Source organism: Anser anser (genome assembly GCF_964211835.1).
Source record: "Anser anser genome assembly, chromosome: 22".
Taxonomy (NCBI): domain Eukaryota; kingdom Metazoa; phylum Chordata; class Aves; order Anseriformes; family Anatidae; genus Anser; species Anser anser.
Genome location: NC_139743.1, coordinates 7,868,736 through 7,895,065, shown reverse-complemented (window position 1 = coordinate 7,895,065; position 26,330 = coordinate 7,868,736). Strand labels below are relative to the sequence as shown.

General features: G+C 57.9%; 1 protein-coding gene across 1 annotated transcript; it reads right to left on the bottom strand.

The window, feature by feature from the left end:
* Positions 1–5,407: 5,407 nt before the first annotated feature.
* Positions 5,408–22,882, bottom strand: ADAMTS8 (ADAM metallopeptidase with thrombospondin type 1 motif 8). Its single transcript, XM_083808448.1, has 9 exons — positions 22,043–22,882; positions 14,259–14,498; positions 13,941–14,073; positions 13,335–13,502; positions 12,858–13,156; positions 12,188–12,371; positions 11,735–11,907; positions 11,449–11,624; positions 5,408–9,493 (listed from the first exon to the last, which is right to left on the bottom strand). Exons 1-9 carry the CDS (start codon positions 22,688–22,690, stop codon positions 8,761–8,763), a joined length of 2,754 nt encoding a protein of 917 aa, XP_083664574.1. The 5' UTR covers positions 22,691–22,882; the 3' UTR covers positions 5,408–8,760.
* Positions 22,883–26,330: the final 3,448 nt, after the last annotated feature.

Sequence of the window (26,330 nt, the reverse complement as noted above, 5' to 3'; positions counted from 1 at the left end):
CCCCCAGACCATGCACACCCCCGTCCATGCACCCCCCAGGACCAGGCCCCGTTCCCAGCGGGTGCCCCCCACGCAGCTGCTCCAGCACACAAAGCGCAGCCACGCACGGGAGCAGAATCCGCCCGTTTACATCTACCCCGATGGAGCTGGGAGTTAACGAGCCTCGAGTTAATCCGCTCCCGTCATTTGGTCCAAATCTGCACTAACTTGGGGTAAGCGCGGTTTAATTTGAGGTGATTAGTGCGGCCATTTTCTCCGTGGTCTATTTATTTATTTATTTATTTATTTATTTATTTATTTATTTATTTGTTGCAAGAAGTGCTCAGTAAATTGAGGCAGGAAACAGATTGAAAGGCCACCGTCCAAGAACGTTAATCAGCGGTAAAATATTTAAAAGCGGCCCCTGGAAAACGGCACGCTGCTCCCTAAATTAAAAAAAAAAAAAAAAAAAACGAGGCCAAACTCCTCGTGCTAGAGTAAAAACCCTGGGACCGTTTTTTTGCTGGTTTCTTGCAAAACCAGGGGGAGAGCGGAACCCCTGCAGGCTCTGGGATCCTGCTCTCTGCTGCTTTATTCTCCTTTTGCTTCCCCTGGCTTTGCATTCGCGGGGAGCTGCAGGGTAAACCTGGTGCACTGCTCTTTTGCAATTTACTTTGGTGAAAAGCAGGAGCAAAACGGCACCAATTTGGGCAAATTGCACGTGTGCGTGCGCACAGGTTGCTGCCGCCTTTTCCAGCTGATGAATAAGACATAATCTGCAAGGCAAGGAAGAATCTGGTCCTGTCTATCTGTGGTTTAATAAAGATTAATCAAAATCAGGGCTACCATCCCTGCTGTCCAAATGCTACCCCAAAAAGTGCAGAGCCGAGGGCATTTCGTGGTGACGCTGCTGCAGACCAAGTGGGTTCAGCGGACGTGCAGCCGATGCCATTTCCTGAAGGCGCTCGATCTGATTTGCCTTTTCTTGCTGGCTGCAGAAACGGGTGCCGCGCGTTGTGGCATCGCTTCGAAACGCCGATTTGGGATAATTTCGCGTACAAAGCCCCGGGTTCATGCAGCGGAGGTGACGGTGGGTCGCTGCCCTTGCTTCTGTCCTGCCCAAGCCTGGCCTCGAGCAAGCCGTGGGCTTGGCAGGTGAGGGGCCGGCTCCGAACGCCCAAATTCACATTGGGAAGATTCAGCGTGGTGCTCACGGTGCCGCAGCAAAATCACCAAACCCTACAAGTACCGCCCTTAAATCAACAGCTGCTGAACCTGCTGCGTGCATCCAAGACATAAAGCTACGCGGTGAAACAATGCATTGACTTTATTTCGTTTAGTAATTAATTCTTTACATTGCTGAGCACCCGGCGAGCAAAGTGCGTGGCCCCAGGAGCTGGGTGAGCGCACGACAGCAAACCAACATCACCCCAGCGAGATTTCCCCCGCAAAGCACCAAAAACAAGGAGGGTGAGCAAGGGGGACTTCTGGGTGCATGCACTGGTGGCTGCATTAGCTCACCTAGCCGTTACAGCAGCCAAACCGATCAGCCCAGACTGAAAAAAAAAATAAATTAATAATAATAATAATAAAACCCAAACAAACAAAAAAAGCACCTTAATTTAATTTCTTCCCCTTTCTCCTTTTCCCATGCAACCTCCCAGCTCCTGGCCGTGTTCTCCACCTGCCCCGTTAGGTTTCCAATTAGCAGCGGGGCTTTGGGTGTGGGAATCGTGTGGGTCTGGCAGTCAGCAGGCTCTGCAGAGCGTCGGGGGCTCCCTGCATGGGACGCTCATGGGTTTGGGCTTCAGCTGCCAGTAAATCCTGGGCTGCCTCCGTGCTGGACCAAGGCAGCCCAGAGCACGACTGGGATGCACGAGCAATAGAAGGTGGGGCTCAAGGTGCTGGATGGCACCCACAGCGTTACCCAAAATCCTCACGACCCCAAAGCCTTTGTAGAAAACTGCGTGAAGGCTCTGTGGAAATCCACTCCGGGGATCACACTTAATAAACAAAATATTCCCAGATGCGTAAAAGATCAAAGTCAGAGCTTTCCCGTAAGAGGCGACTTGCTCTTAAGCACATTTTCCAACATTGTGAGCTCGAGTCGTTGACACAGATGGAAAAAGTTTGACATGAAACCCGGGTAATTTGGTGGTAAATCTGCTCCGCATCTACCGAGAGCGAGCCCGAGCTCGTTTATTGCTTGGGACCGTAACTTGGCCGGGCTGGCTGCAGTTCCGCAGGTACAAACACCAGCGGGGAAGTTAAGAGAAACCTCTGGCAGCATCGTGACGGCTCCTGGCCTCCACCTGCAGCTCGTACACAAGATGCAAACTCCTGATGCCTTGCCTCATTTAACAGGTGAGATCTGAGCGTTTTGGAAAACGTTGGAGGCTTAAAGCCTGCAGCGAGAGCGGTGTCGGCAGCGCCGGCAGCTCCTAGGGCAGCTCAGCCGTCCGGGACAGCTTCCCTTTGAGGCAGCTCTGCTTTTCCTGCTGCCAAACCTCCAGGACTGGGAACGTGTTTGACCTTCATGGTTTGCAGGTCCAGCTCCGGTGTGCCGGCTGCACGCACAGGAATTGTTCCACCAGGAAGCTGCCCGCGTGCTCGCGCCTCTCCTGATTGCCTCTGCTGAAAAAATAAAAAAATAAAATGTGCTGCTCATGCAGATTTCCTCGCTGCTTCCGTCTGTTTTGCACCAGGAGGTCTCAAAGCCCCAGTGGGACTTGCTGTTGGCCGCACGGCTTCCCTGCCCCGAGCAGGATGCAGAGGGCACTGATGCAGGATGCATTGGAGACGTGCTTAAAGATGCTCAGCCTCTCTCTGGGGGCTGGTCTCTGGCTTGGATCCTTGAATCTTTCCCCTCCTGGTTTGCTCACCACCTGCAAGCTCCCAGAACGGGCGATCCCTGGCTCGGGGCTGTTTCACCCCCTTGCTGTAGGATGCTTCTCCCTTTGCTTCAGCAGCCCTAGGAGCAGATCCCGTGCTCTTATGAGTCTGCTTTTCTGCTCCGTGCAGGATGCTCCCCGTAGCACAGAAACCAAACGACACCTTCCCAGCGCCCTGCGCAGCTTCCCTGCATTGCTCCCACCCTCAAGGCACCGCTGCCTTGCCCTTGCTTGCCACCAGCGTGCAGGAACCGTCCCCTCCTTGCTCCTGCCTGCTGCGCTCCCTGGGGCTCAGTTAACCACCCCAACCCTGCCGAGCACTTTGGCAACCCCCAGTTTTCTCCCGGTGCCCCCTCCTTTTGTGCAAGTGCAGCTTTGGGGCTCATCCTGTGAAGGACACGACGCGCTCGAGGCTGCCGGCGGCTGCAGGGAAGGTAGCTCTGTCATCAGGGGCCAGCTGCGAGCCCCCCGCGGGGTTTGGCTGTGCCAGCCTCAAGGCACCAGCTGTCCTTGTCGTGCAGGATCAGGCCCGGAGCTGGCACCCGAAAGGAAAGCAGCGGGAGGTCAGGGGAAGAGCCTGGAAATGAGCTGAGCCTGGGCGAGCGCTGCGGAGCAGGATGGGGAGGAGGGGACGTTGTGCCAAGGGCTGCAGCTGTGGGGGCACTGGGGCAGGGTTTGGGGGTTTTGTCCTCTCTGCACCCGGGATCCTGTCCTTGAGGTGTGCTGAACTGCAGCAGCCCCTCTGAAATGCTGTCAGCCAGCACCTTTGGGAATCAGGCAGCTCGCTTGGGCGACTGAGTATGAATTTATCAGGCATCCGCATGGAGAAAGAGATCTAGAAGAGCAGAGGGGCTGAAAGAGCAGGATATGTCAGCTGAGCTGGAAATAACGGCCTAAACCAGGCGTAATGGTCCTAGGACACGCCAGGAAAGATGTTTCCGTCAGAAGTGAGGAAGGATTCATGGCTGGAGCACCAGGTGCTGGCGTGACCTTGCTGGGACACGGTGGCTGCTTCTGCCCAGGGACAATAAATCCAGCCCCGCGCGGAGCCTCCTGGGGCACGAGGAGGGCACCTCGTGCCATGGGCCTGGCTGGCTAAATTCAGCAAAACGAGGCTGAAAGAGCGTGCAGCTCCTGCCTGCTAACAGGGGGAGGAGAGGTTTAAACTGGGGAGAGAGGAAAGCAAAAGGAAAAAGGAAACCAAGGATCAGCATGAGCACAAGAGCACGCAGGGAGCAGCTATCCAGGAGTAATGCGGGTTGGGGAACCCAGCCCTTGCAGGGACGAGGCTCAGGAACACGAACAAACACCCTTTCAGCAGGTACTTGTGATGCCTGTGCCTGTGGCACAGAACCCCCCTTCCCATCCCGCATCCTCTGAGCGACGCCGGTTTTAAAGACGTCGGGGATGCCGGAGCCTGGCTTCTATCACCCCCTCGACAGCTGGGCTGTGTTTCTCCATCAATCACGATCCTATTCAGAAACTCCCCTCTCCTGCTGCCCAAACAGCTCTTCTGTGCCACACTCCTCCAGCACGACGTGGCGGAGCGAAGTGCCCTGCATCCACGTGGATGAAGCCAGCGGGGGCTGCACCGTGCCCAAAATGCTGCTGGATTTGGGGTGGAGCAGCAGCAGCTGGGCTGCCCCTAATCGTTCTCCCCAGTAAGGCCACAGAAGCATGTTTCTGCCCACCAGTCCCCGCTCTTTTTGGGGTGCCGTCATGGACACGGTGACTGGGAAGCTCCAGTAAGTTTTATTTTCTGATGCCCCCGTTCCTTTTTAACTTCGTAACACCCAGATTGTAACGATGCTCGGCTGTGATTGATTAGGGGCTTTTTCCTACCCGTTAATATTCCGAAGCCTTTGGCATTGGAAATCCCAATTATTTGACTCGAAGCCAACGATGGCAACAAGACAAAAAGGTGGGGGACAAGACGGGGCAGGAGCTGGAAAACGGGACCCAGCTGTACGGGGGGCCAAGGGAAGGCACCTGAAGCGAGCGTCCCACAGGGTTATAAATAGGGTGTCACGCGTCCTGTGCCCAGGGCTGCAGTGACACATCCCAGGGCCAGATATCGCTGCCCACACAGCCCAACAAAATAGCTGGAAGGTCTGCGCCGCCACGTGCCAGGTTTCAGCAGCCCTGCGTTTCAGAGGACGGCGCTGCACACGGAGAAACAGCACCGAGGTCTCACTGCAATATAAAAAGCGAAGGAGCCAGCAACCCTCCTGTTTTAGCCCGAGGCTGTGTTTCCTCCCGGTAAGCAGCAGAATTGGCTGCGCGTACATAAGCGCAGGGAGGAGGTGGCTGCTCATAGCAGGCTGCAAAACAGAGGACGATTCAAACTTCTGGGGAAGCGTTCTTGCTCCCTGGGTTTTGTCAGCTCTGTCACATGATGTTTTGGTTCAGCATCTTAGAGCTGAATTAACTGTTTATTTAAAACAGAATAAGCTACTGGAAAGGGAGATTTAAATATTGCTTTTGGGACAGAGACAGAAAACATCCTGTGAAAAGCGTTAAAAAAAAATACAAGAAGGTGATTGGCAGGAAATCCTTTATTGAAGAGGTAAAGGCAGAGTCACAAACAGACTTGTTCTCAAAGTCAAAAACAAAGAAAAAAAGATAAAATCAGAAAACAGTATTTTTTTTTTTTCCCCTTGCAACCGAAGTCCCGAGCTCACTTCTGTCGGATTTGTTCCGCTTGCAAAGCTCGCCCTGATTTGTGCGCGCCGGGGGAGCGAGCCCCCCGCCGTGTAACACGCGGGCCGCACGCGGAGCGAGACCTCCCCTCTCCGGCACCGCCGCGGGTTTCGGAGCGGGGACGTGGGAGCAGCATGATAAAACACAGACAGTCTTTTTTTTTTTTTTTTTTTTTCCCCTTTTTTCTTCTCATTTCCAGACAGCTACTGTACAAAACAAAAAATTTATAATAAATACCTAACACGAGAGGCTCAGTACGTTGCTACAATCCTTCACTGAAGGGAAACATATATATACACATATATATCCTAATATATAACCTCTTGGACTTAATCAGCGTAAAGGCTACGTGTTTCTACGGGAAGGCAGGACGGGAACAGCACGTGCCAGACCCCACACCTCACCCAGACCCCGCACCCCAGCCCCAGGCAGGGCCCTATCAGCATCCTGGCTGGAAAAGCAAGAAAAGATCAAAACTGGGTGCGTTTTGATCAAAACCGGGTGCATTTTGATCAAAACCGGGTGCATTTTGATCAAAACCGGGTGCATTTTCTGCAAGGAGCCTCCTGCCCTTGCACAGATGTGCACCTTCAGCCGCGCTCCTGCGGTTGCTCCTTTGACATCCCGGGGAGGTGCCAGGGGAAAACAGGCACAGTGCGGGATTTGCCTGCAGCAGGGAGGGTTTTTTTGCATAGGGGAAGCTCTGGCTAAGAGGCTGCACAGCTAATATGAGAAACTGGAAGAGGCCCTTGGCGTGCAAGACTCCTGCGCGGGGCTGATAAATACGGACGTTTTCCTTGGCACCGTCTCAGGCTGAAATTTCTGACCCATCCTAAATGGATGCTGGTTACAACGCTGGAGAGGAAACACATGCTCGCCTTTGAGCTGAAACCCTCTCAGATGCAAAGGGGAAAAGAAAATAACCCAGCAAGGCTACATGACTTTAGCATCCAGCTATTTGTTAGAGCGAGAGGCCTTAAATTCCTGGAGATTAATTAGCAGACAGAGAACATTGCCCGAAGGTAGGTCTGAACTGCAGCCCAAGCAGCTCTGCATCCAAACTCCGCAGCTGGCCTTTGTTTTTTTCTTTTCTAAAAAAGAGCCAAGCCAAAACCCTCAGCCCTCTGCTCCCTGGTTATACGCCCCTTGGCTTTGAGAAGGGTCAGCCACCGAAGGGGCGAACGTCCCCGCTTTCCGAGCCTAGGTTAGGGGACGGGCTTCTGGCCAGTGGCTCAGCCCCCGGTCCCATCCTGCACGGTGGGCACAGCACCAGGAAGGGTTTCACGCCAGCTCAGAGATGAACCCCCTGCTCCAAACCCAGAGGTCCACGCCGACTGCAAAATCCTCAGCCCTCTCCCTGCTACCGCAGAGCTTCAGCACAGCGTCACATCTCCACGCCGGAGCCTCCTCGCAGACAAGGCAGGCTGTCTGCTTGGAAAGGGGGCAAAAAGAATTTCTCCCAAAGGCACGGTTCGCAAGGTGGACCTGCCATTCGGTCACCTGCAAGCTGGTGAAAACATCTTATCGCCCCCCAGCCCTTCTTGCAGAAGCGCCCTCTCGTTTTGCAGCAGTATTTCCCGTGCTCAGAGCAGCTCCTGGACAAAAAGCAGCTCCACGAGGCCGCTTCGTTTTGCAGAGGGGGAAAGACAGATGTAGCGAATCCAAGTCCTCCTGCTGCTGCCAGCCAGCAGGAGCGAAGCCGGGTGTTTTTGCTGCGGGGACGTGCTGCTCTCCTCAATCCAGGTTGGGGTTTCCAGCCCTTTTCTCCCACTCCCCTCTGCCATGGGAGAAAGGCAGACAGGAGGGGCCATTCCCCCTGGGAATTCAAGGGGGGAGACGCATGCCTGGCCATCCGCAGGGAAGCGGCAAGGGGCACACAGAGAGGAGCCTCTGGACGCTGAGACATCCACTCACGGCACGATGTCCATGACAAAACATTTGCGGATTCCAGCCCAGCTCCCAAGGCAGCGGCTGCTGCCAACACATGTCCAGCGAGAGGCGACTGCTTCAAAAGGGGAAAGTTCAGCGAGTGAGCAGCATCTGCGCCGCGGCCAGACAGCGTCCGGGCTGGGAGAGGGGGCCCAGCCGGTCCCTGCTGGGCAGGAGGAGCTCCAGCCCTGCGAGGCTCCGTTTTAGACCTTCCAGTCCCAAATTAAGCGGGGCTGGAGCCAAACGCTGGATCTGAGCATCCTCACGCGCCCCAGGCTCGGGAAATCAGGGTTGAGCGGTGGCACCGGTCGCTGCGGTGGGGTGGGAGAGGCTGGGTCTCACTCGGCATCTGCGGGTCCTGGGGATGTTTGGGAAGGGGGGGGTTGCAGTGTTGGAGGTGATAAATCCGGCAGGAAGCGTGACGATCCCACAGCCCGGCCTCCCACCCAACGCATGCCCTCAGCTCGGTCCTGCTGCAAGCCAGATGAGCAAATTATCTTTGCAACTAAAAGCGCAGCTGATAAAGTGAGCATGCAGCGCACAGAGCCAAGGAAGACAAGAGAGGGGATGGTGGCACGGCCAAGTGGCCCTTCCAGAGGGGAATGGGGCACAGCAATAGGCGTTTCACAGCCAGAGCACTGCAGAAGCTTTAATTAATCCTTGTGGCAACCCTGCAAGTGGGATCGGGTGTAATTAAGCCTTGGTTTTAGAGCTGGGGAAATGGAGGCGTGGAGACAAGAATTCCTGGTGGGGCTGCGGCTCAGGGAACAACGGCGGGTGCTGGGGGATGTTTGGAGGCAGAGGTTTGTCACCGCCTGGATGATAAATCCAGCAGAAGCTGCCACAACTGATTAGCCCAGCCCTCAGCTCATTCCCTCTTCCAGCCAAACGAGGGAGTTATCTCCAGCTGAAACCACAGCTGATAAAACGCTCCTTGTGCTCAGACACCCACACTGCTGCATGGCGGGGACAGCGACCTGACCCGACCCGCGCAGCGGCGCTTTTGGAAAGAAACCCCAAATTTATCACATCCTAGACCAGCACCACCCACCCCAGCCCTCCTCGACCCGCAGCCCCAGCCAGCCAGAAAGGAAAAAAGAAGCGATTCCTCCCCTTTTTTGCTGCCGTTATTCCCCCCTCTGAGGTAGATGCTGATGGGGGGGGATGAACTACGGGGGTACCAGCGGCTATCGTCCTTGAGGGCATCTGTGTCCCCATCCCCGGGGGTCAGGAGCATCGCCCCGTCCCGTCCCGTCCCCACTCAGCACTGCCGCAGCAGGCAGGCGGCGGTGGCCGGCGGCGGCCCCGGGGAGCTGCATTTCTCCGGGGCGATGATGGTGCCGGTGTAGTGGACGCAGGAGGCGTTGCGCGTCCGCACGCCCTCGCCGCACGTCTGGGAGCAGGGGGACCAGGGGCCCAGGCGCCAGAGCGGGCAGGGGACGTCGCCGCAGGGCTTGATGTCCTCAGGCTTGAGGGCTCGGTCGCAGGTGGAGGAAGGTTGGCCCTCAACGTCCCGGCAGTCCACCGTCCGCCTCTGCCAGCCCGAGCCACAGGTCTTGGAGCACTCGGACCAGTCGCCCAGGACCCACTGGGAGGTGAGCATCGGGCGGATGACGTTGGCCGACTTCTTCTCTTTGCCCTTCTGCTTGCTGAAGGGGACGTCCTTGGGGATGAAGAAGGTGTACTTGACCTTGGGTGGGAAGACCTCGCTGGCGATGGTCAGCAGCTGGACGGTCAGCGGCTCGGGGAGCTGCCGGAAGCTCTGCAGCCTCTCCAAGGTCGTCATGGAGCCGCTGTACTTCAGGATGGTCCCCTTAACGAGGATGTCCTGCTCCATGGCCGAGATGGCGAAGTCGCCGTTCAGCAGGTACTTGCCCTCCAGGGTCCTCAGGGCCAGGTAATTCCCGTCGTGACGGACCCCGCGGTGGCTGCGCTGCTTGATGTCGATGTTGGTGGCCCCGGCGGGGATGGTGACGATGTCGTTGTAGCCGTACCTGTGTGGGGCAAAGCGACACGGTTATTTTCTGGGCCTGTTGAGAGGAGGCCCGTGCAGGGGATAACATTTTCCAAGAGGGATCACGGCTCTGAAGCCGTCTCTCAGTATCCCAGGGCGCTGCGGCTGTGCCAGATGTGCGCCAGGCTGGAAGAAATCCCTAAATTACATGCAAAAACGAGCAACGCAATCAAAGGAATTATCACAGTGATCATCCTCGGGAGGAAATTCCGGTTACTTTCATGCTGCCCGCACTCCCTTTCGTCTGAAACGGCCGCAGCATTTGGCACCAAAAGCCCAGATGTGCCCGGTGACTTTGTCGCTGCTGAAGGCGCAGTGGGGCAGGGGAGAGGCGGGCGCATCACAGGGTGGGTCCGGGGGCCAGACCTCGCTGCCAAAAACAGATCAGGAGCCAAACAGTTACCAGCACAGCCATCGCAGGCTGCAGATGGCTTGGCGTGAACTGGAAAGGCTTTCCTAGAAGGCAGCAAGAACCGGGGCAGCAAAAAATACCCGTGCCAGCGCCTGCAGTGCTGTAATGCCGACTGGCAGCCGTGCCAAAAGTGCCGCCCCGTGCCACGGGGCCGGCAGGGGTCTCGTGTGCATTCCCCAGGTTGATGCTGCGGTCGGTAATTACGGTCGGAGTATTTTGGAGCAAAGCCTTCGGGTCAAACCCTGCTCTCAGTCGCCCTGGCCTCCATAACCCCGATCTTAACGGGATCTCTTCTTGGCCGTAGCTACCACGCTAATCTCTCCTTAGTCAACCACAAACAATTCATAGGAGAATGGAAGCTCCATTCATCTGGCTCCCTGGAAGGAAACCATTTAGGAAATCTAATTTGACTGTGTGAGTCACCTCGCCACATGGAATGGGATGTGCTGGGCTTTGGTTGCTATCTGTTCAGCAAAGCCTCCGTGGGACACATGAACTCCGGCTCCTGACAAAGCATCTTGGGCGAGGGAAGCAGCTGCCTCAAAGCCCACGTCCTGGGACCAAACCTCACCCCAAGCCAGGGAGAAGCTGAGCTATTTATATCCTGAATCAGCCCTCAAAATGTGCCTCAAGCAGGCTCCCTGCACTGCGGAGGGATTCCTATCGTAAACTCCTCCGGGCAACGGCTTTATTCCCGTATGGGGTGTCAGCACCAGCTATGGTTTTCGGAGATAAGCTCCCCCTGCAGAAGACTGCCGCAGAGTAAAGGCAGCGAAGCCCTGGAGCCTGGGGATGAGCTCAGCCCGCGTCTGCAGGGCTGCAAACCCCGGTGGCTCCTTGAGTCCGCAGACGCAGCCCACAGCTGGGCGCAATGCTTCGGGTGCAGAAAGCAAAACGTCTTTACATAGCTTTGGAGGATTCCCAATATTCCCGGTCCAGCAACAGAATGGAAGGAAGGGGAAGGATTTCCTAAACATCACGCTGTTTCCCAGCAGTGAGAAGCAGAAGCAGGCCCTCTCTGGTTTTGCTGCTTGAGAGCAAAACACGCAAAGCCCCAAATATCCAATTTACCCCTCTGCACCACGGCAGCTTCCAGAGCCAGCACCGTAAGCCAGGTCCTGCACAGCACCCCCTGCTCCATGCAGAGACACCCCAGAACCAGCGGTGGGGACCAGGGGTAGGGGCAGGGGAGCCAGGCAGGAGCCCGGCCGTGGAAACGCTGCCTCTGCTCTTTGATAAGCCCGGGCCTGGTCTTGTTTCCTCTGTGGCGAGCGTAGGAAGCGCTTACGCAGACGCTGGGCTTTTGTGAACATCTGCCCAGCGCTCCGGGGCTGGCTGCGAGGGACGGAGCGAGCAAAGCTCCCCGGCCAGATGTTGCCGGGTCAGGAGCTCTGCGGAGCGAGAGCAGCTTTTCCGATCGCAGCCTGGAGAGGAACAAACGCGTCTCTGCTCCCTTCCGACGGCCTGGCGCTGCTCTTCTCCCCCAGCCCCTCTCTGCGGACCCGCTCTCCCCTGAGCCTTACTTGGATCTGTTGAGCGAGCCGGATATTTTCCTGCAAGTCGAGCCGTTGCCGCCGCACACCCCGCATTTGTCCAGCTTCTTGGAGGACCCGACGACGTGATCGCAGCCGGCCTTGATGCACTGCCCGTGCACGCAGATGGAGAGGGTCTCCGGACCACACAGCGTCCCGTCGATCACCTGGGGAGGAGAGGGCGAGGAGGAGCAGTCAGGGCACGGCTGCCTGCAGGGATTTGCTCTGACTCAGGGTAGGGACGGGCGTTAGGAATTGCCATCACGAGACACCTTACTTTGGCCTCAAAGACTTTAAACTCGCTCCTCCCCCTGGCTCGGCAGAAGAGCTTGCAGCGGTCCCGGGGGGACACCCCGGCGTACTTGGGGACCCACTCCAGCCGGTTCCCGTCCAGGTCGGTGAAGTTGTAGCTGTTGTACTTCTCGCACTGCTGCTCCCGAAAGCTCTTGCCTGGAAGGAAAGGCAAAAATGTGACCCCAAAGCCCTGGGCTGGGAGTCAGGAACCATTATCCTCCTCTGCCATCGCGGAGACACAGGAGAGACCCGAGGATGGGGGGAGCACGCGGGGAGCACACGGAGGAGGGACGCTGAGTGCCTCCCACCCGACCACAGGGATCGCAGCCCCCAGCAGACGGCTTTTGCCCAAAACCGCCTCCGACGGACTGCAGAGCAATCACAGGATGCTGGAGAAACAGAGAGAGGGGAGTGGGTGAGCAGATGGGTGGCTTACCATCCTGCGGGCACTCGTCGGTGTGACATGACTGGTAGCGGGTGCGCTGCCCCTCGCAGTACCTGCCGCCGTGCTGGGGCCGGGGCCGGTCGCAGTGGCGGTGGGAGAACTGCACGCCGCCGCCGCACGTCCGCGAGCAGGCGCCCCAGGGGCTCCACGGGCCCCAGTCGCCATCCACCGCCGGCTGCAAGAGGCCACAGGGGGCTGAGAGGGGCGGAAGAGGCACAAAAATTCCCCTCGTCCGCCCCCAGCTCCTCTCCCCGTGCCGCTAAGCGGGGCCCTGGTCCAGCAAAGCACTTAAGCACATGCTTTGCGTGAAGTTGCTGCCGGCTTCCACGAGTTCGCGTGCTGGAAGTTTGCGCTTTGTTGGCTGGCTCAGAAATTGCTGCTAATACCCCCCGGAAAAAAAAAAAATAAATACATCAGTTTAATCAGAGTTAATTGCAGAGCTGCTGGCTGCTTGCTCTGGTTAGGACCAGCCTGGTGAACGCGCAGCAGTGCGCTTCTAACACAAATTAGCAAAAAGCACAGTGCTGTCGGAGGAGATATCCAGAATATAAACCCAGCAAACCCCAATATGATCCCAGAGACTATGGGATGGGGATTTGGGAACCCCAGAAATCCACGTCCCAGCCCGGCAGCCCCACGTCCCCCCGAGCTGTGCCGGTACCTGGGGCTGGAGCGCGTCCTGGGGCAGGCAGGCACCATCCCAGCAGAGCCCGCCGCCCTTGCAGGGGGTGCCGTCGGCCCAGGGCAGGCTGCCGTTCTTGGTGTGGCACAGCGGCTCCCCGGTGCCCATCCTGCACCACAGCTGGGCGCAGATGTCCTCCTCCGTGGTGTTGGGGCAGTGCTGGAAGTCCTTGCCGAAGATCTGCTGGCACTGCTGGTCCAGGCTGTAGAGGGCCCCTCGGCCAGGCAGCTCGGCGGGCAGGGAGAGGGCTTTGGCCGGGGCATCGAGCAGGCAGTCGCCTGCAAGCAGCAAGGAGGTGCAAGAGTTAGGCTGGAGATGCATCCTGACACCACAGGTGGCACCGAGAAGGTGACCAGAGCTTCAGCCTGCGGTCTGATTGAGTGCCCTCCACCCCACGAACCCCTCCAGGGCTTGCAAGGAGCCCGAGCAACCGAGGAAACCGCTGCCGAGCCTTACCGTGCCCGCCGTCCAGGAACTCGGTGAGGTACATGGCGCTGCAGGGCGACCACGGCTGGCTCTTGTTCAGGTGGACAAAAAGCGGGGCCATCATGTGGTGCTTGCCGAGGGGCCCGAAGAGCCGCTCGCAGGTCTTGGAGTCGTCGTGGGGCATGCTGAGCACGTGGCCTGGGGAGCAGGGAGCACCTCTGTGAGTCACCTGCCGTTTCCTACGGCTGCAAATGCTATTTGCTTCCGTAAATCCAAAGCGATAAACAAAATGCTTGCTTGCTGTAACGCAATGATGCATGAGATGTTGGGGAAAACAACCCAAATTAGCAGATCTCTAGGAGCAAAACAAGGGTGAGAAGCTCCTGGTCCCATGCCGTAGCTCGTCACAGCTTAGTTACACCAGAATAAGGCACCCATTTCTACCAGCTCTGGCACTTGTAAATACGTTTGCTCACATAAACCAGCCCCTGCTGGTGCCTGAAGCCCCCCCGGTGCCACGACAGGCTTTGCAGCTGGTACCCAGAGTGGAGATGCCAGTGCTGGGCTGAAAACAATATAAAACACACACAAAAAAAAAAAAACAAAACAGAAAAAACACCAGAGGCTGTGCATTACCCAGTTCATGAGCCAGGGTGTAGGCTGCCTGCAGGCCCTCGTCCTCGATCACCGAGCAGCTTTTGTTGCGGTCGCACATGGTGCCGATATCCGCCACCCCCAGCGTGTCGCAGCTCTGGTGCCCGCAGAAATCCTGTCAGAAGGCAGCACCAAGAGGGGTGAGGACGGGGAAACCCAAAACTTGGTGCCCAGAAAGCACCAACCCACGATCTGCTCGGCTCATCCCCACCGGGAGCTCCATCCCGTGCTCTCCCCTCCCTCCAGGGCCACCTCGATGCCTCATCTCCCCCCGAGCCCGTGCCAGGGGTCCCTGCAGACCTGTCTGGTGAGCAGGATGGCGGTGTCGTAGTGCTCGGGGTGCCGGTCGCTCAGGGGATTGAACTGCTGCTGCCAGCTGCAGAAGTTGCGCAGGGTGAGGCCGCCGTTGTCGGACACCTCCGGCCCCGCCGCCTCGTCGTCCACCACCAGCACCTTCACCACCACCAGGTTGATGGCGTTCTTCAGGCTGGGGTGCTTGTAGATGCGGGCTGCCATGGACATCAGGGTCAGGACGTGGTTCTGCAGGGAGGGAGAGGGATGGGAAAAGCCTTGGTGACACCTCATCCACGGGGGTGCGTGGTGTACCTCGCATCTGCTCGGGGCAACTCTCAGTTTTGCTAGGCAATGAGAAGTCAGACCCGTTTATGAAGCCTACCACGTCCCTACGGAGCCATGCAACCACCTGGGCTGGTGGACGAGGTGCTGCCTTCCTGGCACACGGTGCTGTGCAGCTTGTGCCAGCGGGAAGGACGCGGCAGGTTACGGGCAGGACGATTCCACCCCGTGGTCATTGCCTTGTCCCCTTCTCCAGCCTCCGCCTGTCACATGCCGTGAACCCTTTGCACCCAGGGACCCTGTGGGAAAGCCTCACGTGTCCTCACCAGTGCTCCTGCATATTCCCAGGGCATTAACCCTGCCCTCATCTCCCCGGGGCAGGGGCCGCCGTGCGTGCACAGCCGCCGCTGCTGCAAATTTCCCTCCTGCTGCTGCAAAATTCCTGCCCGTGCCGGTCGGCAGGGTCCGAACCCGATGTCCGCAGCCACAAACCACGCTTTCTGCCCACGACACTCGGCACTGTTACTCCTTGAACGTGTTCTCTGGCCTCGGCCCACGCGTCCGAGCCGCGTGCGGCTCCTTCCCACCGCGGTCCCTGCTCGTGAATGGGGCTCGCTCCCACCCCGGGGCTTCTCCCAGCAGCATCCTCTGCTCGGCGGCTGGGACAGCCGGCGGTTACTTCATATGTCAAGTGCGCCAGCAACGTTTAGGCTGATGTAAACATCTTATCGGAGCATCGACATTCCTCTTCTGCTTGGCACCCGTTCACAGACCCGGAGTCAGGGGAAAAAAATGCGGCTATTACACAACACGCGAGTGTTGGGAAAGAGAAAGTGGCTTCTCCCGGCCCCAGACGGGTCGCCCCGCCGCGGCACCGCCAGCCCACGGAGCCGGCGGGAGCCCCCCGTGTGTGTCTCATGTCCCGGGCCAAAACACGCAGCGAATGTCGCGGAGAAGTCACCGCCGAGGCCAGAAACGCGGACGAGGTCCCTGCGAGCGCAGCCACTTGCTCCAGGGGACGGGGGAACTGTCTATCCCATGGGGAAGTCCATTGGGAACCTACCTAAAAATAGCACAAAGCCTTCCTAAAATTACCCCTGGGAGGACCTAGAAGGATGCTCTGCAGGTCCACAGCCTCCCATTTCCTTTGCATCCAGAGTGCTCGTGTAAAACCATGCGGCATCGCCAGCCATTGAGGGGACGATGCGAGAAAAAGGGGCAACTTCTTCCCAACTGCACTGCGGGGAGGTTTTCCTCTCTACAATAGTCTTAAGGTCAATACGTGCACCACAAAACGTGCCTGGGACACAGAAGCTAACCTTAATGCCATCATTCCTGCTCAAGCACTATAAGAGGTGTTAAAAATCACGGGATCATCCAGCACCTTGGAGCAAATCCTGCCCTGTCCCTGTCCATCCCCTTCCAGGTGTCTCACCAGTCTGTATTTTTTTACCTGGGAGCTCTCAGAGCCCTAGGATGTGACTGTGGGGCTATGCCCAGCCAAGAAACTATTTCAGTAGCGGGAACGCGGGGGCTTGGAAAACATCCGTCTGCCTGCCCTCCATCTGCAACGCGCCAAAAAGAGCTGGAAAGATGTAAAGTGAACCAAACAAACGGCTATTTAGCACGGATTAAAAGGTCAAATTCACTTGTTCCACCATCTGGTGTCTATTTATACCCGTCCTTGGACCGTGCAGGAGCTCACTGGGTTTCGGGTGGCCCAATGCAGGACCCCAACTGCTCCGGGGAGAGCAGCAGCCCACCTGCATCCCTCCTTGCTTTGGCCAAGGGCTCGGAGTTGGCGCTAAAAATGAGCTACGGGGTCCCCAGGGCTCAGGAGAGGCCGACTTTGCTCTTTTGGCCAACGACCGACTACAGATGAGCCGAATCCCGCTCCTCACATCTTCCCCGTGCCTTTGCAAAGAGGCTGGATGAGCCACCTAGGAGGGAACGCTCGGGCTCGTGGGCTGATTTCTGTCTCCTTGCAAGGTGCCGCTGTGATTTCCAACCTGCGCCCTCGGAGATCTTGGCAGGATTTCTGTCCAGCTGGTAAATACGGCCGCAAAACCAGCCCCTCGAGGTGCCAGCCCCCACGGATCGCGGGAGCATCCCTTCTCTGCTCCACCTGCCCTGCAGAGGTGGCACAAGGATCTCTACAGCCTGGCTCGTTTTGCTCCCAAGAAGGCCAAATTCAACCATTTTTCCCCCCGAAGTGCCCGTACCACAGCTCTGTTACTCCTCCTGCCGCAGCACTGCCATTTCCTACCCCAGCCCTGACATTGCCCTTTCCTACCCAAGCCCCGAGCGAGCCGCACACGTGCGCCACCGGCATTGCTGCTGTGCCTGGGGAGGAGGAAGAACCCTGCTCGGGCAAACTGCACGGCAGCCACTTCGCAAGGAGAAAACTATTTATCTAGACCCGCGGGGGACTCGATCCTGGGGGAGACAACGCAGCCCTTACCCAGGCAGCTGCCTGACGTGGTTACAGGTCACGGGACTGCCAGCGGCAAGCTGTACGTGCGGCGAAGAGGCTCAGCAATGAAAAAAATAAATAAGTTGGAGCACAGAGAACTGGAGTGATTGCTTGCAACTTGCCAATGCCGAAGGATTGCGCTTTCTGATACAGGCTCTTGCAAAATCTCTACTTACGTTCATCTTCAAAGGAAGCACTTGGAAGCTGAAGGCTGCAGAGATCCCCAAACTGTTTTGTAAAATTATTATAATTTTTTTTTTTTTGGGGGGGGGGGGGGACCTGGGGGGAGGATAAACCATTCTTAGACCGACACTATTGCTGTGGTATGCACATGATGATCTAATGCCGTGGTCCCACCCAGTGCAGGAGGATGGCAGGGTGCAGCCCCCGGCACGGCTCGCCTCCCCCCAACACGCTCCCCAGCTTGCACTGGGGAAAAACACCCGCGGAGCCTAACTGCTGTGCTTGGCCTGCTCTAGGGCTGTAGGTTTGTTTGTTTGTTCATAAGGTTGCTTTTTTTTTTTTTTTTTCCCCTCCCCTCCCTTCGCCCTAGAAGCCAGCATTTCTGTAGGGGGAGAGAAGAAAAGCGCTGAGATTTCTGGAGAGCGGACAGATGGAAGGAAGAAAACACAGGGTCAGATGTGAGGGCTGCCCAGCTTTTGAAAACAACTGGTGAAAACACATTTCAGCCTGCCTCCCACAACATCTGCCTGGGTGCCCTGTAAAATCAGTGGTGGCAGCCAAGGGAAACAGGGGGACAAGCTGGGGGCAAGGGGGACAGCCGCACCTCACCCGTGCCTGGCTGCCCCATCCCTTTCCCATTTCTCCCTTGATTTTCCTCCTCTCCCACCCCTCTTTTCCCTCCTTGCCGGATATTTGGGGCTGTCCCACGAGAGAAGCAGCTGCCCCTTGCCAGGCCAGGGATACGGAGGCACGGCAGCGCTGCTGCATGGGCCAGCGGAGAGCGAACCGCGTCCCCGAGGGGCTGCAGGGGGCGGCCCGAACAGGACTCCCCTCGTGCTGTGCCTTTCATACCGAAGCCCTTTATAATCAGCACTCAGCGGCAGGGCTGAGGCTCGGCAGCTGTTTAACATTACGAGGAGGAAGGCAAGAGGAGAAGAGCAGCACATCTGCCAAGGGGATGCTCGGGGGGTGCACGCCCCTCCTGCCCCGCGCAGCCGCGCGCCGGGGCTCCTCCGTCCCCTTGCACCTAGGTCTGGGGAAACGCAGGCGGTGCTGGTGGAGGGCAGGATCGGTGCAGGTTCCCTTTTGCTTTGCAAAAATCCCTGTTAATCCCATCCCTTGGGATCGGCTCAGGAGGGGTTGGCTCCTTTTGTCAAGGGATTAAGTGAGCTCCAAGGCTCAAGCTGCAAAGTATCTTAACCAAGCCTAAGAGCCGGACACAAGGGAAACTGAGGCTTGGGGTGGCTTTGGCTTTACCTCCAGGTCACTCTGACAGCTGGCCTGAGCATCAGAGGTGGCAGCAGGACCCTGGCAGTGCCTGGGTGCAGGTCAGCAGTGCCCCATGCCATGCACGGGGCCACACACTCCAGCACCCGGCTGGTCTTAGAGGGGAGGAATTGCAACAGCACTCCTAAAACCTCATAAATCTGCCTGGGAAAAACCACAAAAGTCAGGAGAGGAATCCCGGCTTAATCGGCCCAACCTCATTTTGCTGTGGCCCTTGGTCACTGCCTTCACGTGCCAGCTCTTGGAGGCACGGGATACAGGCTCCTTGCATCAACGAAGAGGGAAAGAAAAGCGGGCAGCAGCCATCCCATTTGCCGAGGAAGGCTTAGAAATGCGCCTCACCCCTGGTCTCTTGGGGACAGAAATCCCACGGCAGAGATCTCCTTCTGCTGCCAACTGGCTGGGGACGTTGCGGCCAGTTTCTGTGGCTGCCTGCTGCTTTCGGGGTCGCAGACAGACCCTGGGCATTGCTGAGCACTGCTCCAAGCGCAGCCTGCATGGGGCGCAGCCTCCAGCACATCAGAGGAATTAAGCCCTGCACCATTTCCTGCCTCATTTTTCCGTAATCAAGAACCCCACTTAGTTCTGCTAGGGATACATAGTCTTCCCCCCCTTCAAAAATCATCTTGGGTTCTCTGCAGGAAAAACACAAAGAATAATTTCTGCATCCATCCTGGGGACTCGCGCCCTTCTCTATATAGGGGAGCACTTTCTGTTCACCACCGCTCACATCCCATAAAGTCCTCCACGACCTGCTGGGTGCTCACAGGTGGTAGAGCCCAGCACTGCCCTGCTGCCGATGCCCCCCCAAACCCCCCATCTCCTGCAGTCATCAACCCAGAAGAAGGATTAAATCCCCAAATCCCAGGCCTGGTTTTGCTCTCACTTCATAATTTCCTCCCGGTTTACATGAGCATTGATGGAAGCAGAATTAAGCTCTTGTTATCTAAATTTGGTTAACAGCTGAATTATAATGGCTCAATCCATGGCACAGATTGATTAAAAATAAATCACTAATAGCATTTCCCTAATAACAGCATGACATTGATTATAATTTGCAATGCTTGAATGCATCTCATGGTGACTATCTTCTGCTTGATCTCTTGCAGCTTATGCAAGAAAGTAACTGGAAATACAAACAATGCTTGTGGCCTTCAATAAATATTTAGTAATCAAAGTGTGGTTACGGGAAGAAAAGTCACTATGTAAATATGGCTTCTTCTGACTCAACGTTGCAGCTGCCTGGGCATCTCCTTGTGAGAGCTCACTGGCACAAGGGAGCCATCACTTTTTTGGCTCCCAAAACCTAGGTCCTTAGGGAGAAGCAAGCAGGCTATTTGGTCCCCGAGTTGGGAGTTTCTCCCTGTATTTGTGTTGCTGAGATCAAAAGACAGAAATAGAGCAGGTGTTTGTTGGCTGCTTTTTACTGCTACGCTTGGAGGGGAAAATGCTCTAAGTGCAGAAGCTGCCACAAGAGCTGGCTGAAGTTTTCTCCCAAGTACTTAAACGTTACTGCCCTGTTCATCCTAAGCGAGATCTCTAAAAGCTTCCTTTCCACCAGGAAACACCCTGAGAGACGCTGCAAAGACACTCCTCTTCGGGACAAAGAGGAGACAGTAAAATAGGAGCCGAGCAGACTGGAAACTAATTATTAAGGTAATTAAGGGGGGAGCTGCCATGCATCTGCCCTGCAGCATCGCTCATGCTCCAGGGCTCTCCCAGCAAAGCCAGGGCACAGTTCCAGCATTTCAGCCCCTTGCAGCTCAGCAGCCTTCTGCCTTCAAGACCTTCAAGAGCTGCCACGGCACTGATGTGCCCACAGGGGTGTTATTTTTTCCTCTATCTCAAGCTGGGCATTATCAGGATTCCCACCCCAAAATCTATCAGAGCAGCTGCAGCAGGTTGCAGGCCACTGGGTGCTGCTTTAAAATCTTCCTGTGCCCACGTGGCTGCAGAAGGAAGATGCAAAATGCTATTTTTCCTGTCCTTTGGGGAAATCTGGGACCGCTTTCACACTACTGGAAGAGTCATTTGCACCACCATTTACTTGCCTGTTGCTTAAAGGTTTGGGTTGCTCCACTGCAAAACTGTTCTGCCTGCTGAAAGCTCTGGGGGGCTGTCTCCAAGTGCAGCATCCATTGCTCCTTGATCCCCTGCTATCTGGAGACTGAGCCCTCTGGAGCTCCTGCCAGCCCTGCTCGGGGCTACGCAAGCAAAAGTGAGCAAAGGGCAAAGCCTGAGTGATGCTGAACACCCGGAACAACAGCTGAAATCAGCTGGAGCACCGGGGCTCAGCATTTCTCAAGGTCAGGCACTGCCCGAGCAGGGCTGGAATTAAAACACTGCTTTATTAGGAGTGGAGAAGCTGGACGAAGCCGACAGAAAAAAGGACAAAGCGGGCAGAAGTGGCAAAGCCACACAGGTTTCAGGCACCCATACCAAGCTCCAAGGGCTCCTCCACCAGCCCTGTACCCCGCCAGCCACAGCAGAGGACGAGCACTTTCGGTGCACGCCTGTCACTTGCAAAGCCCCGGGGATTTCAGACCGTGCCAGCCTGGATTTGGACGCGGGGACCCAAACAAGCCTTCCCCGCCAGGAGCAGGGCAGCACGTGCAGGGAAGCGGGGCACGGCACAGGACAACGCTGGGGAGATTCCCCCATGCAAGAGCTGGGGAAACTGAGGCACTGGGAGGAGGTCCCCGAAATCAGCGACTGGTGCTGCCGAGAGCCCCTCTGCGATGAGAAGTGCGCAGCAGACCCGAGGGATCAGCCCTGTCCTTATCACATTTGCAGTTGCTCTGGCATTTCCCGGGCTCGAGCTCCCCGGCACCAGGGGGTCACGTCCCCACGCCGTCCCGCTGCGGGGGGTCTCCGCGGTGCCTGGCCGGGGGCAGCGCGTCCACGCAGGGAATGCTTCTGGCAGCGGCGGCATGGGGAAAGGGCAGCGCAGTGCATCTGCTGGGCTGCTAACAGGTGGCTCGGGAGCGGGGCTGTTACTGTGCCGTTTGCTGCCTGGCCCTTTTGCAGCACGGCTCTGTCCCTGCAGAGAGGGATGGGGACACCGGACACAAGGGACACTGCAGTACGCAGCCTAGGCAGGTATATGGGGTGGGTGCCGGCTCTGGAAAGGGTCCCCAACACCAACTGAGCCCCCTGCAGCCTTTGCCCAGGGACTTTTGGCTCCTACATGGTAAGCAAGAGTGGGGACAGAGCGCAGGTCCCCAGCCCACCGCCGGCTGTCCCTGCCTGTCCCTGCCCCACCAGGCGCCGGGGTGGGAAGGGGCCACCCCTTGCTGGCTCCGGGCCCCCCGAGGACCCCGGGGTGCAGCATTGGGTGGGGGGAACACGGGCTCCCCCCCTTGCTGGGCGCTCCTCCGTGCCTTAGGGGCTACGGGGGGCCGGGTGGGAGCGGGACACGGCACGGGTGGGGACACCGGGGAGCGAGGAGGGGGGACACAGAGGGATGGGGGCAGGAGGGACGGAGAAGTGGCGGGGAGGGGGAAAGGAAGGGACAGAGGCAGGAGGGGGGGACGGGGATGGGGACGGGGATGGGGACGGCCCTTACCTCCACGTCCTCCCCGTAGAAGCGCACCATGGAGGCGTCGGCCACCAGCAGCGTCTCCACGTAGCGCGCCTCGGAGACGAAGCGCCGGGGCCTCCGGAGCGGCTCCGCGGGGCCGGCGGCTGCCGGGGGCCGGGGCCGGGCCGCCGTCGGGGCGGCCGTCGGGGCGGCGCGGCGCTGGAGGCGGTGCAAGCGGCGCCAGGGAGGGCCGGGAGCGGGCGTCCCGAGCGGCAGCAGCTCGTAGGCCGCCCCGTCGAGCAGGAAGGCGGCGCGGAGCCCGGCGGGCGGCCCGCAGCGGCTGAGCGCGGCGGGGGCATCGGGGCGCCCCTCGACGGTGCCCGCGTAGAAGCAGCCCCGGCGGGGCGAGGCCCGGCCCGGCGGCCTCCGGCCTCCTCCCAAACGCTGCAGGCGGAGGCGCGGGGCGAGGAAGGAGGCGTCGGGCCGGAGGCGAAGCACGACGGCGCGCCCGAAGGCGGCCAGCCGCAGCGCCAGCTGCCCCGACGGGGCGGGCAGGCGGGCGGGCAGCACCGGCTGAGCCTCCCGGGCCGGCGGAGGCTGAGCCTCGCGGGGCGGCGGAGGCAGCGCCCAGGCGTGGCACAGCAGCAGCAGGTGGAGCGGGGCCCGGCCGGCCAGCAGCGCCCGCCGCCCCATGGCCCGGCCCCGCCGGGCTCCCGCTGCCCGGCCCCGCGACGGCTGCTCCGCGCCGGCTGCGGAGCCCGCTGTATTTATACTTTTCTCCCCCCGGCTTTGACATAAGAGGTTTATTTTTGATCTCTCGCTGTTCCCCGCTCCCCTCCCCTGCCAGCCAGAGGCTGGGGGAGGAGGAGAAGTGAAAGAGAAAAAAAAAAAAAAGAAGAAGAAGCAGAGAAAAAAAAAAAAAAAAAAAGCACTTTTGGATGGGGTTTGAGGCCAATCAGGCGCCGGGAGCCCCGCCTGCCTCCAAGTGTCAACTCCAGCCTGTTACTCTCCCGGCGTTAACCCCTTCGGCCCAGCCGCTGCCCGCCCGCGGCCGGGGCCTGATCCTGCCAGCCCCGGCAGCAGGGGGGGTGCAGGGTCCTGTCCCCGCTGGGGTCTTGCAGCCGCTTGTCCCCCCGCCGCGGGGCGAATTGCCCCGGAGGGGTGCCAGAGGGGGGGCCACATCCTCCCCCTGGTTTCCTGGGGGTCCCTTCGATCGCTCCTCTGGACAGGGCTGGAAAGCACCAGGGCTTTGCGCCCGCAAGGCAGGAGGTGCCCCGGGACGTTTGGCTCTGTGGGTCCCACATCCTTTGCTTTGCCAGGGACGGAGGATTTTGGGCCCCAGGGAAAGCTCCGGCAGTGACAAACCCAGGAGGTTTCCGTGCCCTGAACAGCTGGGGCCACATGGGGTTTGCTCAGGCTGGAATAAAGCAACGGGCTCCGGGGGCTAAATCAGACTTGTGGGAAATCCCTACGAGAATAAAATAATGCAGCCAGCTCCCGCTGTCCATTTTGGGGGCAGGGGGGAGCGTGACTTCATTAAACACCTGGATTTCCCCCTTTCAGATCTATTTTGTCTCCCCGTCTATATTTCCCTGCGGTCAGTGGAAATCTTACAGGTCTCAGCCCACAAAAGCCGGTGGCCACTGCCACGAGTACGGAGGTGGCAAACATCGGGAGACGGGCAGAAGCACGCTGTCGCTGGCTGGGAACCTGCTTAGCACCAGGAACAACCCGGCTGTAATGGAGCAAGGGAAATTGCTCCTTATAGATTACTCCTTCTTTCCTCTTTAGCCCTCCTTCCCCATTAGTTCATGAGATTCCTGGCTTTTGGAGCACGCTTGGTGCAGCACGGAGATATCCTGGGATGGTGGCGGGTCCCATCCTGCTCCCTGTCCTGATTTCCTAAACCTTTAACGGGGGGTAGCACACACTCAGAGCTGGGCTTGTGCCTTAACCATGCAGTGGATACGAGCCCAAGGGGCAGCTCTTCTAAACTGTGGGCTTTTCTCCCCTTAGCCTAATCCTAAAAAGACCCGAAATGGTGGAGCAGCATCTGGCACCTCGGGATTCCTGCTTCCCTGTAGCTGGGAAATCAGAGTCCCGGCCACAGCTGGGCAGCTGGGTGCAGGGCGAAGGCGCACCCTTTGCTGAGGATGTATTTACATCTGCCTTTCTATTCTTATCTCCACTTAAAAGCCACATCCCTACCTATATAGTAAACACAGCAGTGGCTCTAAATAGCAGTGCTACCCCGGGGCCAAGGCTCTGATTACTTCTTGTCTTTTTAAAGCGCGGTTTTCTTTGACTGTAGGAGGAGAGGGGAGGAAATAAGAAATAAAGAAGAAAAAAAAAAAGCAACCCCAGGCACGGTGTGGTTCGGTCTGGGACATCTCTCCAGGGCTGCGTATCAAATGTGCTCCCTCGACACCCGGCCTTGGCTGCTCTCCCCCGGCCGCCCGGCTGCAGCTGGAGGGGCTTTTTCATAGTTCAAATTTGCATTTGAAAATCGGCAGGAAAGCACAAATCAGGGCTAGGAGCCAAAAGTGAGCCTCAACTCTGTCTCCTCTAGCCCCAAAGCCCGCTGAAGGAGCCTGCGCAGGCACGCGGCTCCGAGGCAGAGGGGTGCCCCTGCGCTGAACTAGGACAGGTAAGGCTGCAGGCGATGCAGGGCACGTCTCTCCAACAGGATGCAATTTATTCCCGGCTTTCCGCTCTCCTTGCCGCATCTTTGATCTCGGAGGACATGCCTGCCTCTTAGCTTTAAGGCACCGCTGGTTTTCATTAGCGGCTCTCGCTGCAAACAGTAGCTGGAATTTCTCGTGGCCGATACAAGCCTCGCCGGGCTCGTTACGAGCGAGCTCGAAGGCACGCTCCGAGACAGCGAACCCACACCTGGCTGCCCCGCCACGGCTCCTCCAGGCAGGGGATGAGCACCCCCCAAGGCTTCTTGGGGTTCCTGCAGCTTAACCCCTCGCAGGACCCCTCCAGGCTGCCGACAAACCTCGCCTGCCACGGCTCTCCTCTCTGTGGGGCTGCCTGAGCATGCGAAATCCATTAAGCACGTAGTCACCGTGATTTAAAGCCCCTTTTGATCAGGCAGCTTGCAGACGTCTCCCCCTCCCCGTGTCCCCAGCTCTGCCAGGCTGTCCCCTCCCCAGGGCTCCTGCCACCGGGCACCCATCCCCGGGGGACTTTCGCCCGCCAGGACCGGGCCCACGTTGCCTTTTGGGCGAACTGTTTGGGAGAAAAGCCCCGGTAGGAACAAAGCAGCTCCTCTCCAAAAGCTTGCCACTAGATGTCAGTGCCGCCCTGCGCTGCGGCTTCGCAGCCCCCCCCCCGGGACAGATTGCGGCAGCAAGGGGGGGGTGAGGGGGCCACAGCCAGCCCCAAACCAGCCGTGGGTTTTCCTACACCCCATCCCTTGGCAATATCTCGAACCAGGAGGATTTTTGGCTGCTGGGGGGATGAGCTGGGCATCATCCCGGGTGCCAGCAGTGCCCGGTGCGCTCATCCCCACCGCCGCAAACCCAGGGCAGAGGTGGTCAATCCTTCTCTGACAGTGAAACAAATCCCAGAAGCCAGGAGCAAAAGTTCTCCCAGCATCTCTGAGCATTTCACTTTCTGGTCAAAATAAGCAATTTCTTTGGTTTTGCTCTCAAAACGAGCAGGTTGGAAGAAATCTCGCTCATAAAAGCTCCTCTGGGCTTTAAACCAGGGCCCCGGGTCCTGCCCAGCTGCCTTCGGTGTCCTAGCCGCAAGGGTTGGACGCTGAGGGTGAGGGAAAGGGCTGCAGCCTGGTGCTGGGCTTGGCTGTGCATGAGAAGGGGATGCCTGGAGTGAGAAGCATGTGAATTAGGAGCAAAATCGATCATCCCGGGAGAAATGCATAAATCCCTGCACTGAACACAGCCGCGAGAGGGCTCCCGTGGCTTACAGGTGCCGGTTAGTCTGCGTTTAGGGCCTCAGCCTCCTCACTCCCACGTAAAAAAAAGATGTTTTTACCTTCCCCTCAGTGCGGCATTTGCTCTGGGGAAAGCCATAGTTCCTACTGGGTCCCTTAAACGTAGGAAAATCCGATTTCAAGCTCCAGATGGAAAGGGCAGGGACAGCCGGGCTGCCTCCTCCAAAATCTCTTGGTGCTGCAGACCCAGCATCGCCTGGGGACCCCGAGAGCAAAGGGCCATGCTCGTGGCCCGGGGATTTCATTTCAAAGGCTGCAGGCTCAGATTTATGAGGCACTTACCTTTTTATTCTCAATTTTTAATTGCATTTCGATTTTTAATGCAATGCATTGCGTTAAATTACATTTAATGCCTCGATTGCCAGAGCAAGA

What these genes read in the sequence shown, in the direction of transcription:
- ADAMTS8 (XM_083808448.1), bottom strand. Translation starts at nt 22,690, where the DNA reads ATGGGGCGGCGGGCGCTGCTGGCCGGCCGGGCCCCGCTCCACCTGCTG. An exon ending in CCATCCTGCTCACCAGACAG is followed by an intron (nt 14,074 to 14,258) that starts GTCTGCAGGGAC and finishes GCCTTCTGACAG; the next exon opens with GATTTCTGCGGGCACCAGAG. An exon ending in CGACGAGTGCCCGCAGGATG is followed by an intron (nt 11,908 to 12,187) that starts GTAAGCCACCCA and finishes CTTTCCTTCCAG; the next exon opens with GCAAGAGCTTTCGGGAGCAG.